At 34.7% G+C, this 21,878-nt stretch overlaps 1 protein-coding gene across 1 annotated transcript; it reads right to left on the bottom strand.

Moving 5' to 3' along the window:
* Nucleotides 1-15,586: 15,586 nt before the first annotated feature.
* On the bottom strand, nucleotides 15,587-21,582 carry LOC135835001 (multiple inositol polyphosphate phosphatase 1-like). Its single transcript, XM_065349043.1, has 9 exons — nucleotides 21,290-21,582; nucleotides 21,060-21,194; nucleotides 20,751-20,932; nucleotides 20,496-20,621; nucleotides 20,267-20,396; nucleotides 20,023-20,126; nucleotides 19,756-19,865; nucleotides 16,040-16,264; nucleotides 15,587-15,916 (listed from the first exon to the last, which is right to left on the bottom strand). Exons 1-9 carry the CDS (start codon nucleotides 21,450-21,452, stop codon nucleotides 15,682-15,684), a joined length of 1,410 nt encoding a protein of 469 aa, XP_065205115.1. The 5' UTR covers nucleotides 21,453-21,582; the 3' UTR covers nucleotides 15,587-15,681.
* Nucleotides 21,583-21,878: the final 296 nt, after the last annotated feature.

Below are 21,878 nucleotides of genomic sequence, written 5' to 3' on the forward strand. Positions count from 1 at the left end.
TTTGAGAAAAATGACGATCGACCCAGTCCTAAATGAATACCTATATTTGAGATTCTTCGTCTATTCTATGCTATTATTTTAAATTGTTTTTGTCAATTTCGAAAAATCAACAAAAATTTAGAAATTTTTGCCAATCTTTCTCGATTCTTTGAAACCTAAAATTGGCATCACTGCGTTCCAAAATATTTCCTCAGTTTCAGAAATATATCATGTATCTTTCAATATTTTTTCGTCATTATTGCGAAATTTTTGCGAAGAAAATATTTTCAAAACACCAACTAAGTACTAATACCCCCTCTTCAAAAAAAAAGATTTACTTTTCAATTGCTCAGTAGAACCCTAAAAGTGGCCTTGGATTTTGATGGCAATAGCAATAGATTGACGCAGAATCTCAAATACCTATGTAGTTTCATTATACTGTCTCCTCCATACATTTTGAGTGAATACAGATTTTTTTCAAAACTCGTTGAAGCATGATCCCTCCCCCAAAAAAACGTTTTTTCGCTATTGTAAGCAAGGGATGGGGTGGGAGGATTTTTTGCCTCCGACATTTTTTTTAATGGTACCCAACAATGTTTCATCAAAATTTCAGAAATCCGAGGACAGGAGCATTTCACCTATTTTACCCAGGAATACCCTTTCAGCTATCTTGATGTAAGCACAAATACTTCTGCGCATGTAGTTTTACGATCACGCGGTGTAAATGAATTTTCAATTACACAATTCTGAGGTAAAATTTCACGCTGAACAACTTGGTGCTCTTCGATTTCCGCCATTTGTCCATATTTTTGGAGAAAAACGCAAAAAACGTGGTTTTTTGAGAGTTTTTTGAGCTTTTGAGCTTGACCCACCACTCCAAATGGCCGGGTGATGACTTCTATAGAAAGTAGACCTAATTGTACATATTTGACGAAAAAATCGTTTTGGTATGTTTTTTCGTTCCGGAGTAATGTCGATTTAAAGTTTTCTTTTGTCCCCCCTTCTCCCCCCATGTGATGAAAAATTTTGAAAAAATTCAGGGAGGTACACCCATGTATCCTCTAACTATATTCGTTTACAGAATCAATTTATCTTAATTACTCGCTGATACAGAATTTTTCTCCTGAAAAACGCGTTTTTTGGCCCCCCTGGCTGAGGGGGATGGGGTGGGGAGCGGGCTATGGGCCCAAAATTATTTTTTGGGGGTACTAAACATACCCTGTGAGTTTCATCGAAATCTGAGGTTAAGGGCATTTTGCCTATCTTATCCGGGGGTACCCTTTGCCGTTAAAAAAACGCCAGGGAAAAATCGGCTGGTTGCTTAAATACCTAATGCATTAAATCGCCGAATAAAAACCTGAAATCTACAAAAAATTTCTAGCCCGAGCAGGGATTGAACCCAGGACTCCTGCTTGCCGGTCCAATTCTCTAACCACACAGCTATCATTGAAAGATGAATATTTTTGTTTTCAAGCAGTATACATGTACTCCACTTTGCACTTTTATTCAATTTTTTAAAAAGAAGTTGCAAATACCCATTGCGCATGTGCACTATAATCGGCGAATAAAAAACAGCTGATTAAAACAACTGTTTTTAATAAAGTAGCCGAGCGACTTTTCACTTGCGAGAACCAGCACACCAGCAGTTCGGCAAATAAAAAATTCTGCTATTCGCTGGTCAAAAACGGCTGTTTTAATTGCTGTTCTTATAAAAAGTACATAGTTGTTTCTAACTGGCGTTTTTTCTATGGCAAATTTACTGTCATTTTTGCGCGCCTATTTAATGGCAAATTTACAAAAATCAACCGGCGTTTCGGCTTAAACGGCAAATCTCTTGTCAAGTAGGTTCATGCTATGCACCAGATCATTGAAAAGACCAACGAATTTAGAATGCCCCTGTGTTTAGCATTCATTGATTTTGAAAAAGCATTTGATTCTTTGAAAATGGTGTCTATGATGACAGCTCTTGAAAAGATTGGAATTGATCCTGCTTACCTACGTGTGATCAAGTATATCTACAGAAATGCCACAGCTTCTATTTTACAGTCAATGGAGAGACAGCAAAAATAAGGCTCAAAAAGGGAATAAGACAGGGAGATGCTCTTTCACCTAAATTGTTCACAGCCATGCACTCTATAATAGCATCAGAGATATACTATGAGGAGAAAGAGGACTGGAAATCTCTGGAGAAAAATTGACCCATTTGCTATACTTATGCTGACGATGTGGTGCTGATAGCACAGGATATGGACGAACTTCAGGGAATGCTGGACAAGGTGAGAGATGCATGTCTAGAAGTAGGACTGAAAATTAATAAAGGGAAGACCAAGACTATGTGCAATGGGTTTGTAACTGATACAAAGTGTGTTCAGCTGGAGGATGATAAAATTGAAAATGGTTGATGGATTTGTGTACCTTGGCCAAGATATGACAATGAATAACGATTTCAACAGAGAGATATCCAGGAGAATATAAAGACATCATAGGCAGCATACTAGAGGCTGTGAGGAATTATCAGAGAGAAGTCAATACCGATGTGTCTGAGAAGGAAGGTAGCCAATCAATGCATCATCCCAGTGGCCTCATATGCTAGTGAGACATGGGCATTGACAAAGAAGCTGGAAGATCAAATTGTTAAGATTCAGAGGCGTATATGGAGAGGTCAATGCTGGCGATAACACTGCAAGACAAATGGACAGTGGAGAAAATTTGGGAGACCACAGGCGTGACTGACATTATGGAGACAGCTAAGCGGAGTAAGTGGCGCTGGTCTGGTCATGTTGCTAGAAGTGGGGGGGGGGTCAATGATGGGCTCAGTGGAAACCAGACAGAAAACAGGCACTGGGGAGACCAAAACGGACATGGGAGGATGAGATACGGACATGTGATGGAGAATGGTGGAGTACAGACCAAAACTGGAGCTCGTGGAAATAAGTTGGGGAGGCCTTCATCCAGCAGTGCATTGAGAAAAAGGGCTAAAAAAGAAAAGAAAAGAAATCTTTTATAAAATGTGATCTGGAAAGAAAAAAGAAAGAAAAAAAACATCAAACAAAGAAAATGCTTGAGGTCACTATAAAAATATGGATCCGAATGGAGTACATCGATAATTGAATAAAAGATCACGTTTACAAAAAACCCATTTTGAACATGAATCACAATCAATTTTGTAGACGTGGATCGCCAATCTATAAAGAATCACTCGAAAAATGATTTGAATCATGAATCGAATCATGTCAATTTTTCATATCACGAATTGAAGTTTTGATAAATAATTATTGGTGTTGTTCTCTCGTTGCTTTTCTTGTCATCGTTTTCGAATAGGGTAGACAAAATGAAATTAAATTTACTCAATAAAATTGAGGTTCAATATGAAATCATAAAACTCTATTCTTATCAGATAAAAAACATTCTAAAACTGAATTGAAAGAGAAAATAATAATTTGAATCGTTGATAACAGGTTGCATATTAATGAACCGGTTTCACAATCTGATCAGCGAAAATGGTTCAATTTTTCACGCTCTACAACTTTTGTTTCAAGCTTTTTTCTCTATCTCCAATTTTTGGTTGATTGTCAAAAACTGGTTGCCAAATGCGAACCAATGAACCGGTTTCAAAATGTGATTAGACAGATTTGTGTAATTTTTCACGCTCTACAACTTTTGTTACAAGTTTTTTTCTCTAATCTTCAATTTTTGGGTATTTTTTGTCAACTAGGTGCAAATTAATAAACCGGTTTTAAAAAATTCATATCAAGTTTTTGTCGCCTTAGTTTGTAGAACGCATTGCGAAAATAAAAACAGGTTTGAATTTTTTGACCAAACTGCATTTACAATTTGTGGACACCCTGTGCATGGGCCTGAAATTTTCAAGGTCGCTTTTGAAAGCCCTTATTTTTCCCTACTCAACGCCGCTTCATTCATCTCGCTAGCTCATTTCCACTTAGAAATAAAAGCCACCGAGCACTACTTTTGTGTCACACTGTATATTTAAAATTATTATTTTTTAATAATTCCGCCATACTTATTCAGTGATATTGAAATGTTCTTCCTTGGAAAAAAAAACGAATTGGAAAAAGTTTGCTTACAGAAAAAAATTTTAACTTGAATTTGAGCTTGTAAAAATCAGTGAAAAAAAAATTGACCAAGGCCCTTTTTCCATGAAGCTTCTCAAATGTTTGCGTGAGTGAGGTTGATTTCCTTGTAAACATTTTTCTTGCTTTTCCAAAATTGACAATTGCAACCATAGTATTCCAAAATATTCCCCGAATTTCAGAAATGATATCTTTCATTTCTTTATTTCTTGTGTTTTTAATTTTTTTCACTCCGAGGTGCTTCGAAGCAGTTCAAGCATCAGAAACAACGTTGCATAGTGTTCCAAAAGAGGGGTTTTCTTGAAAAAGAGATTATGTAGAGTAATTCTTTCAGAAAAACGGATATTGAAAAAATTATTCTTTGTCATTTTTTTTGAAAAGAAGGTCAAGCAACGCCCACCCCTATCGTCCTGAGCTGTTTTGAGTTTCCAGCCGATTTTTAAAAAGCTCAAGTTCCCACAAAATTTTACCCAATGAAATATTCTTTTCACCAACCATTCACCAACTTGAACCACTCTTCAATCAATTTATAGTTGGCCAATAATATGTACCTATTATCAAATTTTTTGCTTGTTATCACCATACAAAATATTTTGTGCTTTATAGCTTTCTCCTGCACCATGTGATAAGAAATGAAAAAAATTATGTATTTTCTATTATTTTCAATGGGTACTTGAACTTATATTATGAACTTATACCTATATTAAATTTTTTCCCTGTTCTTTCCATACCGTCGTACCTACTTTTAAAAAATTAACATCGTATTATTGTTTGTTTTCAAGTGAAAACTGTCGCAGCATCAACTTTTAACAAAAAAAGGCAGACAACAGAATCGAATGAATATGGTAATTATTGCTTTCATGAAAATAAAAAGGTTCTTTGCCAGATCACAGAAGATGTTACATTAATTGAGAATCCCGTTATTCCGGAAAATATAACTTCAGATATCACGGTAACGATTTCAAAGTGAACTAAATACCTAGGTATACAAGATAACTTTTCATTGATCATTATAGAAGCCTGAAATCAAATTTAATGCTTTTAGGAGTTCGAGTTAACGATCTCCCCAAATAATTATCTCCAACCATGGCTGATGATGAATCTCGACACTTTCAAACGTTTTCCCAATCTAACTCGAATAGCAATCAATGGTCATATGAAATTCACGCAAAAACTTATCGATTTAAAAGAAGAATTAAGAACGCAATTTTTCAACGTACCAACAGTAACGAAGTTTGAAATATATTGGTGTAATTTTGGAATGCCTGATAATACATCGTGGAGATGGGTATTGCCGCCAAATGTCGATAATCTTGTTTTGGTAGTCTGTTCGCATGCTCATTTCGACTGGACGAAGCCGAAAAAACTGAAATCGTTGACAATTAGGGACCCTTCGTTGGACCTCGGCTTACCACGGTTAACTTATCCGACAGTTCAAATTTTAGATACAACGACCTCTTACGCTATTTTGGAACTTCACGACATAGCTTTTTATTGCAACTTGACGAAATTTTCATTCGATACTAAATGCTTGACCGTCGCGGATAAATACTGCGAATGCGAAAATTACAATAAATGGAAACAGTACTTGAAAGAGAATAATTTCACTTTGGAATTTGCTACACCGTTTCAATGCTTTGAACAAAGCAAGTACATCTACGAGTATTTGATGATAAGCAGGGGAACGTGTGCACTTGAAGTAGGTAAACCGAGAATTTTGATTTTTGTTTTTTAAGAAATGGATTGTACGAATTATACTCTAGAAGAGGCGAAAAAAAATCGAACCCGATGTATGAACAATCTGGAAGCACTAGCTGCGAAAGCCGAAGGGCCAGATTCCCAAAAGAGTTTGTTTTTTTGGTTATGGATTGTCGCCTTGTGTTTGGTGTTGTCGTTCATTTTCGCAGTACTGATGTTTGTGGCCGAAAAAGTAAGTTAATGTTGGATACGAGTTGGTAGAAGTACCGAGTGTTTCAATAATTATTGTGAAACGCCTTTGAGATCCAATCGTTTTCAGCTGGGAAATTTTCATATAGGGTGAGGAGTGCAGTTGTAATAAGTATTTGAAAACCTGAAGAATTTGGAGCAAATTTGTTTGTGCACTTTCAAATGAAATGAATATTATAAAATTTGAAATTAGTAATCGACATCCGGGATGGTCGCATCTCTTTATGACGAGTGTATTTAAATTGAAAGCTCTCTGGGGAAAATGATTGAATTAGATCTGGACATTCCCTGGATCAAATATTAGATTTAGGTAGGTACCTATAGATCCAATCAGAGCTCATCAGGCTACTATTTTAAAAAATCTGGAGATCTGAAAGAACCCCCCTGAGAAAACTCAGTACCTACCTACTCGCGAATCACGATCATATCTTACTAATCATCATTTTAAAAAGGTAACAATTTGTTTGTTTACAAAATTTTCCCGCAGTATACGAGTACTTCTAAAACACCGTCAGCAGCGGAAATAAAGAAAGAAGTTGAAGAAGAAGCAGAAGAAGAAGCTGAAGAAGAAACATCGGATGAAGAAACTCAGCCAAATTAAAAGCGTAGTGGTTCAGTGAAGTTGATTTTCTGCCAGTAGGCGATGCAAAATGCAATTTTGTGAGAAAATAGACACCTGTTTATTTGTGAAATGTTGCTATGGTGTGTTTGATGACTGGAATGGCACTTTAATCACTCCTTCTAACGTATTTTGGAGATGGAATCTTCATTTGATTATTTGCTTGAAAAAATACTCGTATTAATCTGTTTCCGAGCCAGTGACGAATGGATTAGGTAGATGTATTTTTGTATGTATGTGCTGAATTGGAATGGAGCACAGAGCCAAACGATTTAATAATTGTATTGATCGAACCATTATTATTCGAGAATTTTTACATAAGTGTAGGTATGTAAGTACCTATGTATTACTTAGCCCTGCATTTTCAAGATGAAATTTTATTTTTTCGCAATAAATGAATATTTTCAAAGAGTTTTCAATAAGATTTGAAGCTTTTTTTATAGTCAACATTATTAGTCGGGGAGCCCACTTAAGGATAAATTGCACCCCCCCCCCCCGGTCGATCCTCTGGGAATCGTTTTTCTTAAAGGGGGAGTCCTAAGGAACATTTCTAGCCCTTGTACTCAAAAAAAAAGTGGCCCTACTTACAAAATGGCGGCCATTTTGATTGACAGGTCAGTCGAAATCGCAGATTTTGCGTTCCAATAGGGGAAAGTCCCCTAAAAGTGCGCAGTCTCCTAATAGTGCGCAGCGCCATATCTCGCGATTGGTACCACTGAAAAATTCGCGAGGTAGCTCATTTGAAAGAGCGTGTCGTGACGATTATTTTGATGTATCATACAAGCCATTTGGCTAAATTTTACTCGTGCAAAGTTAAAAAATGTGAATTTTCAATCTCTGATGTAATTTTTTTTTGTGAAAAGTTAACAATTTGTATTGCTCTCGTTGAATTGCAAAAATTTATGAGATAACTTATATTATATCATTTTGTAGGGAATTTTATCCTCTTTAATATTGTTGTAAAAGTTTGAAAATTCATCCTTTCGTTTTCTTGAAAATAATTTTTAAAGAAATAGAGGATATTTTTGAACCATGGATTCCCAATAGTGCGCATCCTAGAAAATCTGTAAACACGCTTGTGTTTTTCACTACCTGACTTTTGTTTTGATAGAATGGAGTGTTAAATACCTGTAAAAGGCAAAAGGGTGTTAGTTTTCAGTGAAGAAACATTCCTAAGAGTGAAAGAATACTTGAACAATGGGCTTTCTATGCAGAAATAAGCTCACACATAACCCCTACTCATAGTAAAACATATTTTCGCAATTTTCGTCAAGTACTCATGTTTTTTATATCTGTTCTCAGTGTTCTCGTGATAATGAAACGTATTATTGCGATTTTTGTCAAGAATTAATTTTTTTGAAGTAAATTTACACATCGCGCACTATTAGGAACCCTACTGCGTACTTTGAAGGAGCCCATGGCTCCTAATAGTGCGCATTTGACATTTTTTACTCAAGGTAGGATTTCTCAGTCAGTTATCAATGAAAAATTTTGAAACTCTGGAATTATGTAGCTGAATGATACAGCTACAACATATCAAAAAATCACGATCCTAGGTAACTTTGCGGCGGAATAACAGCGATTTTGGTACTAAGTGCGCACTATTGGGAGACTTTCCCCTATAGGACTTGCAGAAAATTTTTCAAACTGTACAAAGGTAGGTCGAAAGATCAAGCAAAAATGTATCACCTGTCAACATTTCAAGTGCTAAAGTGCGTTTTTCGATTTTTTGTGAATTTTTGAAAATGAAATTTAGGCCAAAAATGAGGGAAAAATCAAAATTTCACCAAATTGACCAAGAAAGCTGAAATTTGGGATACACCCTATTTTCGACATGCCAAATCAATTGGAAACTGTTTCAAACCGTTTTGAGCAGTTCTGGAGCCTCCAGCAGATTTTTGAAACTCGCAATTCCCATAAAATTTCACCAAAATGGAGTTGGATAGCCGAAATTTACTCTGCAAACTAATTTCAATACGCTACGAAGCAACTGCAGGGGAATTTCAAGTCGTTTTGGAGCATCCATCAATTTTTTGAAAATTACTGGAACCTCCAGGAGATTTTTGAAACTTTAAATTTCCTAAAAATTTCATCAAACGGAGATGGAAAGTCAAAATTCATTCTGCAAACTAATTTCAATACGCTACGAAGTCGTCTGCTGGTGGATTTCAAGTCGTTTTGGAGCCTCCAGCGACTTTTCGAGAGGTCATGTGGTGTTTTTTGGAAAACTGAAATTTCCAAAAAGTAGTTGGAAGCTTCAAAATCATTTAGGTAAAACCATTTGAAACCACCATGTAGTCGACTTCATATCGTATTGAAATTAGTTTGCGAAGTAAATTTCAGCATGCCAATAACACCATTTGGTAATATGTTGCGGGAATTTAGGTTTCAAGGCGGCTCCAGTAATTTTCAAAAAGTCGCTGGAGACTCCAAAATGATTTGAACTCACTTGAAGTTGTCTTCAGAGGATCTTCAAATTGGAGTTTAGAGTAAATTTCAGCTTCCCATCGCCATTTGATGAAATTTTGTGAAAATTTGAAGTTTCAAAAATCTGATGGAGGCTCCAGGAATTATCAAAAAGTGGCCGGAGGCTCCAAAACGACTTGAAATTCCCCTGCAGTACTTCGTAGCGTATTGAAATTAGTTTGCAGAGTAAATTTCGGCTATCCAACTCCATTTTGGTGAAATTTTGTGGGAATTTCGAGTTTCAAAAATCTGCTGGCGGCTCCAGAACTGCTCAAAACGGTTTGAAACTGTTTCCAATCGATTTGGCATGTCGAAAATAGGGTGTATCCCAAATTTCAGCTTTCTTGGTCAATTTGGTAAAATTTTGATTTTTCCCTCATTTTTGGCCTAAATTTGATTTTCAAAAATTCACCAAAAATCGAAAAACGCACTTTAGCACTTGAAATGTTGACAGGTGATAAATTTTTGCTTGATCTTTCGACCTACCTTTGTACAATTTGAAAAATTTTGTGCAAGTCCTATGTTGGAACCAGGGATGGAAGAACGAACAGGAACGAAGAACGAAAGAACAAAAGAACATCCAATTTTTGAAAGAACAAACAAACAAACGAACGAACACTTGGAAAAATCCCAGTAAAGACCATTGGGAACAAAGAACGAAAACTTTTATTTGCCTTTGAAGAACAGAAGAACAAGAACCGTTCTTCTGATTTTTTACCTTGTTCCCGTTCTTCTTCTTTTCACTATGTTTTCATTGTTTTTTTAGTTTTTTATTTTTTTTTTGCTCATTTTGGGATATTTTGGGTCAAAACTTGAGAAAAAAAGGCCAAAATTTGACCAACATACAAAAAAATTGGTTTTTTATACTTTTTTCAATCATTTTGGGATATTTTGAGTCAAAACTTGAAAAAAAGGTGCAATAATTTGGCCCACATGCAGGAAATAACATGAAGATCAAAAGAACAAGAACACTGGGAACGGAGAACCAAAAAATTAAAAAACGAAAGAACGAAAGAACGAACGAACGAACAAAGTTTTTGAATGAGGTTTGAGAACAAACAAAAGAACAAAAATGTGAAATTCATTTCAGGAACAAAAGAACAAAGAACGAAGAACAAAATTTCTTGTTCTTCCATCCCTGGTTGGAACGCAAAATGGCCGCCATTTTGTAAGTAGGGCCACTTTTTTTTGAGTACAAGGGCTAGAAATGTTTCTTAGGACTCCCCCTCTAAGAAAAAAGTTGCCCCAGAGGATCGACGGGGGGGGGTGCAATTTATCCTTAAGTGGGCTCCCCGACTATATAGATTCCTTCGCTCTTTTCCTTCCTCCGTAAGAAAATTACTTTTACGAAGGAATCTGTAGAAAAATTGAAACCAGGTAAGTAGGTAGATAATTTAAAGATTATGCATGTGCATTATGAGGATTTAGTCTATTTATTATGAAAAATTTGGTATTTCCGGCTGAAAATAATGAAATGACCCCATTCTCGAATTTTTGAAATTACATCGGCCACGGCATTCAAAAACAAAAATCGTTACCTTAATGCCAAATCCGAGTATGTCCATACAAAAAAAGTACGATTTTACGCATCACTGATAAGGTTCGGATATGCTCGGAAGGGTTCTTTGAGTTCTGATTGAACATCGGTCAGCTTCGTGCATCTTCGGTGGTGCATTTTATCTGTACTCAGATGCAAATTTTTCAATTCAGGGCTTCCCAGAGTCTTATCACTTTCTCAGTGACGCAAAACGACGATGTTTTTTTGGATGGACATACTCGGATTTGGCATTAAGGTAACGAAATGTGGTTCATATTGGGCTACCTTACCCTTACTGATAGAACCTCTTGGGAGCACAGCAAAATTGCAAATGACTGGTGGGATTTGATTCAGAAAGGGTAACCACTAACCACCTGCTTTCATTGTCTAGGTACTGAACTTGTGTAAATGAAACACCTGCGGCTGCAGGAGTTCTAAAAACATTTCTCAAAATTGAACAACGGAGAAAATTTTATAACCCCTGTGGTGTTACATTTAGGTAAGTATGTATAAGTGAGACGGATAAGCAAATACAAAGGGTCATTTAAAATCAATTTATAAAAGGGGCAAGATTTTAATCTTTAGAAAATAAATTTAGAAATTTCATTTCTAAAAAGCAGTTTCTATTGCCCATTGTGCTTGACTGTTTGCAGATCTACCTTTTTAATAAATGTAACACCACAGGGGTCACATAACAAATTTTCAAATTTTATGTAAAAGGTTTCTATGGCCAGTTGTGTTTTCTGATCCGCATCTTTTATAAATATAACACCACAGGGGTCGTGTTTTTCAATTTTTGAAATTCCCTGCAGTATTACATTTATAAAAGGGGCAATGAGAGAACACAATAACACCATCTTTCCCAGGCGACAAATTACTTTGATTTATTTATACCTAACATTCAGAAAATATGTACCTAAATTTGAAAATTTTGAAATTGAACAATGGGAAACATAACACCGCAGATAAGAAATTTTCAAATTTCAAGTGAAGTACCTATTTTATAAGTGTAACACCACAGGGGTCACGTTTTTCAATTTTAAAAAATCTTTTATTGACAACACCCTAGATAAGAATCCCATTGTTCAATTTTTAGAATTCAAAATTTATTTTCTAAAGGCCATAAATCAATAAACGTGATGTCAGCATCTGTTTTGATGGCCCTTTTCCTCTTTTTTTATTGTTTTTTAAGTAAGTAAGTACAAATTTTCATAATTACATAATTGCAATTCTCAAGAAGCTACTTGAGTAATTACATTTATAATTACGACATTCCCTGCCTCAAGTTAAGCCTCACCTACGTATGAAAGTTTCAAAAAATCAGTCCATTCCTCATTTCCTCTAAGAGAACATTCGAGCCAAAAAATTTTTCAACTTTCAGAACGAAAGTAATAGTGTGCTGCGCACACTAAAAATAAATAAATATTGGATCAATAAGAATATAATTAATTTGTTCATATGGATATTCAATTAGTTTTAATCTTAAAATCGAAATACTTAATAATTAGGTAGGTACAAAAAAATAGGTTTAAATTAAAAATATAGGTACTACCCAATTTAAATAATTTTCATTATTTTGAATTCATTTGATGAAATTTTGCGAAAATTTCAAGATTTAAAAATCTGCTGGAGACTCAGAAACTGTTCAAAACGATTTGAAACCATTCCTGATCGATTTGGCGCGTCGGTCGAAAATAAGGCACCTTCCCCAAATTTCAACTTTTTGGGTCCATTTGTTAAAATGTTCGATTTTTTCACACTTTTGGCTCAAACTTTATTTTTTAAAATTTCACCAAAAATGTACTTCAACGTCTGAAATTTTGGTTAGTAATATTTTTGAATGATCCATAAGTTTATCCAGTCAAAAATTTTTGCGCGAGTGAGGTTAATTTCCTTGTAAGCAATGTAAGCATTTTTCTTGTTTTTCTAAAATTGACAATAATGATTCAAAAATTGGCATCGCTGTATTCCAAAATATTCTCCGAATTTCAGAAATTATATCTTTCTTTTCTTCATTTTGTGTTTTTAATATTTTTTCACTCTGACGTGCTTCGAAACAGTTCGAACAGCGGAACCAACGTTGGATAGGTTACCAAGGGAAGGGAGGTTTCATTCTTGAAAAAAGTGTTTACCTAATATTTAGAGTAATTCTCTCAAAAAATCGGATATTGAAAAAAATTGAGGGGTTCCATGGAAAGGGGGGCCTTAGTCATTTTTTTGTTTTTATTTTTATTTTCATAATTTTGAATATTATTATTTTCACCACATTCAGTGATATTGAATTGAAGTGTTCTTCCATGAAAAAAACAGAATTGGAAAATATTTCCTTGTAGAAAAAAATGTCAAGTCTATATTACTCGTAGAACATGTAAAAATCAAAAAGTAAAAAAAATGACTAAGTCCCTTTTTCCATTCAACCCCTCAGTTATATTCTTATGTCCTTTCATTTTTCTGATTTTTTTCAACTTTTGAACAAACAAAAGAATTTTTTTAAAAGAACCACCCCTCCCGTTCTCAGCTGTTTTGGAGTTTCCAGCAGATTTTTAAAAAGCTCAAGTTCCCACAGAATTTTACTCTTGAAATATTTGTTTCGCCAACTTCAAATATACCTACTCGTCGACCAATTTATAGTTGGCTATTAATATTATCAAATTTTTTGCTTGTTATCATCGTACATAATATTTTGTGCTTTCTCCTACACCATGTGATAAGAAATGAAAAAAATTATGTATTTTTTACTATTTTCAATGGGTACTTGAACTTATATTATGTACCTATCTATACTTATATTTATTAAATTTTTTTCCTTTTCTTTCCATATCTAAGTCCCTTCTATCTACTTCTTAAAAATTAACATCGTATTATTGTTTGTTTTCAAGTGAAAATCGTCGCAGCGTCAACTTTCAACAAAAAAAGGCAGACCACAGAATCGATTGAATATGGTAAATGCTCTTATGAAACTGAAAATAAGGTTCTTTGCCAGATCACAGGGGAAATCAAATTTGAGAATCTCGTTATTCCGGAAGATACCATAAGTTCAAATATCACGGTAACGATTTCAAAATGAACTAGAAATATACCTTCATACATATATGTATATCTAAGTAACTTTTCAAGCTTGAAATTCGATTGACTTGATTTTTTTGATGTAGGTGCTCGAGTTGAGCAGCGACGAAAGTAATTATTTCCGACCATGGCTGATGATAAATCTCGACACTTTCAAACGTTTTCCCAATCTAACTGAAATAACAATCAAAAGTTATATGAGATTTACACAGAAACTTCTCGATTTAAAAGAATTAAGAACGCAGTTTTTCAACGTACCAACGGTAAAGACGTTTGAAATACAACAGTGTGATTTTGGGATGACCGATCTATCGTGGAGATGGGTATTGCCGCCAAATGTCGAGTATCTCATTTTGATAGCCTGTTCTCATACTTATTTCGACTGGACGAAACCGAAAAAACTGGAATCGTTGAGGATTAATGATCGTTCGGTGTACGCCTTAGGCTTACCACAGTTGACTTATCCGACAGTTCAATCCTTAAATACAGAAGACTCCGAATATATTTTGAAACTTCACGACATAGCTTTTTATTGCAACTTGACGTCATTTAGATTCGATACTGAACTTTTGACCCTCGCGGAGAATTACTGCGAATGCGAAAATTACAATAAATGGAAACAGTACTTGAAAGAGAATAATTTCACTTTGGAATTTTCTCCGCCGTTTCGATGCACTGCAGAAAGAAGTATACCTACCTATTTGATGATAAATGATAGATATGCACGTAAGCACTTGAAGTAGGTAAAACGAGAATTTTGGTTTTTGTTTTTTAAGAAATGGATTGTACGAATTATACTCTAGAAGAGGCGAAAAAAAATCGAACCAGATGTATGACCAATCTGGAAGCACTGGAAAATAAAACTGAAGCTGCGAAAGGGCCAGTGCCAGGGCCAGATTCCCAAAAGGGTTCGTTATTTTGGTTGTGGATTGTCATCTTGTGTTTAATCTTGTCGTTCATTTTCGCAGTAGCGATGTTTGTGGTCGAAAAAGTAAGTCGATGTTGGATATATTATATAGGTAGAAGTACCTATCGAGTGTTTCAATTATTGTATGAATCACTTTTGAGATCCAATCATTTTCTGCTGGGAAATTTTCATAGGGGGGGGGAGGGGGCATAGACAGTCGTGATATTTCGAAAACCTATTGAAGTCGGAGCCAATCTGTTCGTTCACTTTCAAATGAAATCTATAGAGAATTTGATATTAGGAATCGAAATTTGGGAAGGTTGCATCTCTTTGTGATGAGTACATAAAATGAAAGCTCTCGGCGGTAAAAGATCGAATCTGATCAGGTAAGCTACATATACCTAGATCCAATCAGATCCCATCAAGGCACTATTTTGAAAAATCTGCAGGTCTGTGAGAGCCCTCCGAAAGAACTCACGATTATATCTTTTTTCAAAAACCTGGCAATACGACGACGTTGTGTTGAAAAATATTATACCTACTAATCATCATTTTAAATAGGTAACAATCTGTTTGTTTGCAAAATTTTTCCTCAGTTTACTTCTGAAACACCGCCAGCGGCACCGGAAAGAAAGAAAGAAGTAGAAGAAGAAGCAGAAGAAGAAGCATCGGATGAAGAAACTCAGCCAAATTAAAAGCGTATTGTGGTAGGAGGCGATGCAAAATGCAATTTTGTAAGAAAATAGACACCGGTTTATTTGTGAAATGGCGTATGGTGTGTTTGACAACAGGAATGACATTTTAATCAATCCTGCTAACGTATTTTGGAGATGGAATCTTCATTTAATTATTTGCTTGCCAAAATATTAATCCGCTTCCGATCCGCAGTGGATGTAGGTAGGTATATTTTTGTGTGTGCTGAATTGGAATAGAGCACATAGCTGAACGTTTTAATGATTGTAATATACATACTATTCGAATCAAAATGATGTATTTTTACCCCAAAAAATTGTTAATGAAAATACAATAAATCTATTTATTCAACATACCTAGATAGGTATTTCAAATTTCACAATCGACTGACTAAGAAACATCCTATCATGACGATGAAACTATAACTAATCGTACTGTTCCCAGAAGCTTTACAGAAGTCTTCATCGCAATCCTTCTCTTCAATATTTTTTTGCACTTCTGCCAAGAAAGTTTTCAGTGGGCATCTGTTGCTAGCGATATCTTTGCACGCACCGTATTTGATATTGTTGCGATTGAGGAAAAATTCGATCGTTTTTTCGTTATTGTTACAGCTGAAACAGAAAAAATTTGAGCAATATTTCATATTATAGGTATCGTAGGTATACAGATATCTGCCCTACTCGTACGTATAATTATACGTTTTTTTGAAGGAAAAATAAAATAATGCCACCAACTTGAATAGAACTACATGTAAAGTTGCAGTGAAAGGACTCAACGAAGAAGACCTCCATTTTCTATTTCTTTTTTGGAATTGATAATTATCATGTTTCAGAGGCACATCATCATGGTATAGGCCCATTTTTGTAATCATACCCATTAGGTTTTCATCGTCAGCAAAATAGAATGTTCCTTTTTTCTGTTTATTAACTGAATCTCCAGCAGGAAGTTCGCCATGATACCTTTAAAATAGATATCATTCATATGTATTTTTAGAATTGAAACATCTCATTCAGATGTTTCATGAATTGGATATTGTACAGGGTGTCCGGGGAGTTGTGGTACAAACTTCAGATTTGGATATAACCTGGTATGAGTTTTAAATATCTAACTTAAGAGAAACAAGTTGCCTATTGTGAAAATTGAAGGGGCAAAATGACTTTAATAATACGTGTAATGTAATTTTTAAAAAAATAGAGATAAAATGAAAATTTTGATAGTGGGAACTGGCAGTACTTTGAAAACTGAGTAAATTTTGTATGTACTTAAAAATGTTTGCCCAACTTGAAAATTGAAGGGATTGTGAGTAGTGTTGGCCTAAGAATATTCTCAATGCACATAATCTGAGAATATTCCCGCATAATCTGAGAATATTCTCAAATACTAGGAGAATATTCTCTCAAAAAAATAAAAATCATGACTTTTTTCAAAAAATGAAGTTTCTTTTTACAATTTTCCCCAGGGTTTCATACCTGAACGTTTTTGGGTATGGGTATTGGGTAGGGGTCAGATTTCTCAGAGAATCGGGTATGGGTATTGGGTATGGGTATGCAAATTTTAAAGGTTCGGGGACAGGTATGGGTATAAAATACCCGAACTGTACCCGATCTATTGGGTATTTTTGGGTATTTGGGTTCAAAATAGTCTCTATCGGGTACGGGTACAGGTTCGGGTATTCCTCATTTAATTTTTTGGGTATGGGTAACCTTACGGGTTTGGGTATAGAAATTGTTGGATTTTCGTTTGGGTATTCAGGTACGGGTACTGGTACGGGTTTGAAGGCCCGAGTTTCCCACAATTTACAAGTTTCACAACTACTTTTCTTTATAAATTTCCAATTTTTCTTAATAATTTGAAAGTTACCAAAACCTTTTCCTGAAATGTTTTCTATCATCTCTAAACTAAGTAATATTGTTCTAATTTTTTGAAAAGAATATGCGGCATGGGAATTTGCCCAACACTAGTTCCCAATTGGCAATTGAGGTTGTCAGATTTTGGGATATGACTATCAGAATAAATCTGACGACGAAACGGAACTAATGTGACTGGGGTTCTGACTGAGGATATGACTACTGTAATTAATTAGGGAAGTATACAAATTATTGAGATCAGAATAGCGGATATTTTATCTAAAACTACTGATTTATCATTTATGTAAGTCCACAGCTTGTTAAAAATTCATTTGAATAATTAATTAACCTCTTTTACACGTTTTTCTCCAAATGGTTGTCAGAAAAGAAAAAAATGACTGGTGGTATGGGTATGACTGGTGATCTGACTGGTCCAAAAATGGACCCTCACAACAATTGTAGACGTCGACATTTACATCGACTACGTTTTTTTCCAACATATGATGGAAAAGTGATCAATTAATTATTTAGTAGGAATCTTCTGTCCATACAAAAGCCAGGTAAATGAAAATTTTCGAAATTTTCTCATTATTTCTGATACCTCGACATGCCATCTTGACATCAACATGTAGATGTAAAATTCGATGCTCAAAATTTACATCTACAACTGTGTCGACCAATTTTTCAGAATTAAAATTTCTGTTTCAGTGTTTAAAATTTTAGTAAACATTCAAAAATATGATCTTGTTCAATGTGGAATACAAATTTTTTAGGGAATTGATGAAATTATTCACTTTTCCGCAGTTTGGAGATGTAGATGATATGATGTTGATATTGTGGATGTATTTGTTGATGTCGAATTTCACATCAACATTAACATCGACATGTCAACATGAAAATGGATTAGTTTAGTATTCGCAGATAAAGTATTGCACCATCTTTGATATAAGGGATTTCTGTTGAACTTCTTGATTATACAGACTTTTCGTCTGTACTTCTTTGGAAGTGGACTTTGCATCGATGCTGTTTTCAGCACTAGCAATAGCCACATCAGAGGAAATAATTTTTGGGGAAAAAAATTAAAAAATTTTAAACTCGTATTCTATAATTTAACGAAGCAGGAGGTCGACATAAATTTCGATGTGAATGTCGATCCATCCACATCCGTCACTTTTGGATGCCACATGTTGATGTGAATTTCGACCCTATGTGGAGCCAATTGTTGACACGAATGTAGATCAACATCAGTCGACAATTACATTGACAATTAGCTCGACACAGGATCAAAATTCACATCGACATGTGGCATCCAAAAGTGACGGATGTGGATGGGTCGACATTCACATCGAAATTAGCATGGTCATTGTTGTATGGGGAATTAGCCATATTTGGTTGATTTTTTTTGGTAGTCACAACTGAAAAATGTGACTGACTATGAGGTTATGACCAAAGAAATGATTGTCAGATTTTCAACAGCTCTTGCCAATCGGGTTGTGAGAATATTCTTACTTTGTGCCTGTTACCATGAGAGATTAAATCACTGCTTCAAAGGGGAGAACTAAGAAATACTCCTAAGAGAATAACTTATCTGGCTAGCTCAGCAGGACAGCGTTATAAGAATAAACCACAAGGTGTGGATAAAATACGCACATTTACATAAATCACAAATTATGTCACAACTCACAATAGACGATAAATAAGAACAAATTAACACTTTAAGCATACATTAACCGAAATAAGCATAGATTATCTGAGATTCACAGTAGCAAGCACATGTTGAACTGGTAATTTAGATGTGTGTGCAATGAAGCAATGTAATTAGACCCAATAGTCCATTGCCTTGGCCAGAGAACAGAGAACTACACTGCTCCACACGCTTGTAGCTACGTCTGGGGTGTAGCTCTGAGTAGGACAACGCAGTGTTACTATACGGAGTAATACCAAATAATACTACATAGGCAGGTTAGGCATATGCGGATATAACAGGGTTGCAAACATATCTCTAATGAAAAAAAATTCAGGGGAAAAAGTCAATAGTGGAAATGGATTGTACGTTGAAAATTAATCAAATCTTGTACTCTTCAATATTTGGCCCAGGTCAAAATTGGAGGAGCTACGCGACATTCAAAGTATGAGAAATTCCAAGGGTTGCTCAACTTTTTTGAAATTACTATTAGTTTCTTCAAATTTTGACCTGGGCCAAAAATTGACGAGTACCTACAGGATTTGATTAATTTTCAATGTACAATCAATTTTTGCTATTGATTTTTTCCCCTGATTTTTTTTATCAGAAATATGGTTGTAGCCCCATCAATTTTCAAGTTGGGCAAAAATTTGTGAGGACAAAATTTGCTCAGTTTTCAAACAGTATGTACTTACTGCCAGTTCCCATTATCAAAATTTTCATTTCATCTGTTTGTTTGTTTGTTTTTTTTTTTTATTTTTTTTTTATTACTTAGTCATTTTACCCATTTAATTTTCAAAATAGGCAACTTGTTTATCTTACGTTTTTTTACTCGCATCCGGTTTGGAATATATGTACAAATCTGAAGGTTGTACCGCCACTTCCCAGACACCCTGTATAGGAAGGCAAGTATACCTACCGCAGTTTATTCAACATATCTTTAACTAATGAGCATCCTATCTTCTTGCTCAGAGAATTACCATATCCGAACTCGTAATAGTGTTTTAAGTCTAGATAGTATTCCATAACCTGTCATAGAATAGAATATGTAGGTATAACAAAAATATTTGTAACATTTGGAAAATCTTGACTTCTCAATCTAATAAAAATCTCATTTTTACCTACTGTTGGCATAACTTTAAAATTAAGTAGAGTAAGTACTATATTAAATTAGGTAGGTACCTACTTTCAAATCATCTGGTGTAAAAGCTGCACAAAGCGGTCGAGCCTTCGTGAATAGTATAAGATTTCTCCATAACGCACATGATTCGTAAATTGCTGTGATATTTTCTGTAATAATATTATTGTTATGCTTAGAAGTGGATCAATATAAATTTCCATAGGCGTAGTTCTATATTTGATTCACGTCTTGTGAAAATTTCTGCAAAGTTGTACTCATGTAGTAAGTGCATATGGTAGTATCAACTTACCAACGGAGAGTGGAGAAGTAAATCCTAATCTGGTGCTCACTTTTAGACGCACGAACTGAAAAACAGATGATTGAATAAAGGCATCGGCTTCTGTATTGTTGGCAGTCCATTTGGAACAATTGCTTCTCGTCTATAGGTAAATTGTTTATGCTTTCAATAAGGATCACCAAACAAATAGGTACGGAAAAAATAATTTTTGAATAAGGTAGGTATAGGTAAAAGTAAGCACCCGTAACAACGTATCATTCACAACGATTCCATTTTCCTTCAAATCTTTGACTTGGTAAGTATTTAATAACTCGTTAGAAAATTTAATTGCAGTGTCATTTGCTCCTTTAGATTTACTGATCTGAAACTATTGTTAGATTCTTCGATTAACTACACGTTGAACTTGAACGATTCTAAACTGTACTTTTAGCACATCTTATACGGTGGCTAAAAAGTTTCCAAGTCTGCTAATAAAAAATTAAATAGGAATACTTACATCAAAATAATCCTTGGTGAGTATTATATGAGCGGAGTCGATGAAACCTTTCATATGAGAAGCATGAAATTGATGATCAAAGTATGCTCTTTCCACCAACTTTTCACTTTCGATTTTATCGAAAGCCTTTTTCCAAAAAGATGAACGTATTTTATCGTAATCATCCCAACACAATGTGCTGCCTTTAAAACAAAATAATTTGTTTTTTCTTAAAAGCTATTAAACACCTTGTCTTGTCAAAGGAGGAAAGATTCATAGGTAGGTGTTAAAAAAAAAATCATGAATGAAGAATTCAATTGCTCAACATACGTTTTTCTTCGTAATTTTTTTTGATATCCCAAACAATTCTCCATAGATCGTTACTTCTTTTAATTTCTTCACTTGTGAAACTTCTCACTCCATGTTTCAGCAAACTCCATACATAAATTGGTTTGCATCCAGATTCTACAGTGATTTAAAATTATATATTAGGTACCTATTTTATTAAAACTTGCCATAGACTATATAATTATTTCTAGACTTAATTTATACCTACTAACCTAATTCGTTTTTATACCACCATGCCCTCACATCATTAAAGGCTGTCCATGTAGAAAAGTTTCTGTAAGGATTTTCATCCTTTTCGTAACAATAATCGGTTTCATCGCCATTAACACGTAAAATGAAAAACAAAAGTACGCCCAATTCAAACAATATTTTCATTCTTTCGAATTAAGCAAGGTTACGTAAACTGTAATAAAGATAGGTAAACACACAACTAACTCATTTTATACACATTATTCCTACTGTTATAACATTTAGATAGGATTAAATATCTACCTAGTTATTGTTTAAAAATTTGAAGATGTGTAATTAATAACGAACGCTTATCTCTCATGTACCTAGTATACATTTCTTATTTCCAATGGTAAGTACTCGAGCTAATAAAAGAGATATTATTTTATTGGGCAATATTTCTCGGTATACTTAACACACTGTTTGCTCATTCCATAAATTTACAGAGTTGTCGTAAACACGTGTACGTTTTCATTTTGAATTCGAATAGAGCATAAGCACTTATAGGTATCTCAGGCTGGGCGCCTGATTAATTATCGCCAATTAAGAACCCACATCAGTTGATTAAATAGG

This window comes from Planococcus citri, chromosome 2 (assembly GCF_950023065.1).
Source record: "Planococcus citri chromosome 2, ihPlaCitr1.1, whole genome shotgun sequence".
In the NCBI taxonomy this organism is placed as follows: Eukaryota; Metazoa; Arthropoda; class Insecta; order Hemiptera; family Pseudococcidae; genus Planococcus; species Planococcus citri.

Excerpts from the sequence above, each read along its gene's own strand:
- LOC135835001 (XM_065349043.1), bottom strand. The coding sequence starts at position 21,452 with ATGAAAATATTGTTTGAATTGGGCGTACTTTTGTTTTTCATTTTACGT. Across the intron at positions 19,866-20,022 it reads TTACACCAGATGATTTGAAA|GTTATGGAATACTATCTAGA; the intron begins GTAGGTACCTAC and ends ATTCTATGACAG. Across the intron at positions 16,265-19,755 it reads GATATGTTGAATAAACTGCG|GTATCATGGCGAACTTCCTG; the intron begins GTAGGTATACTT and ends TCTATTTTAAAG.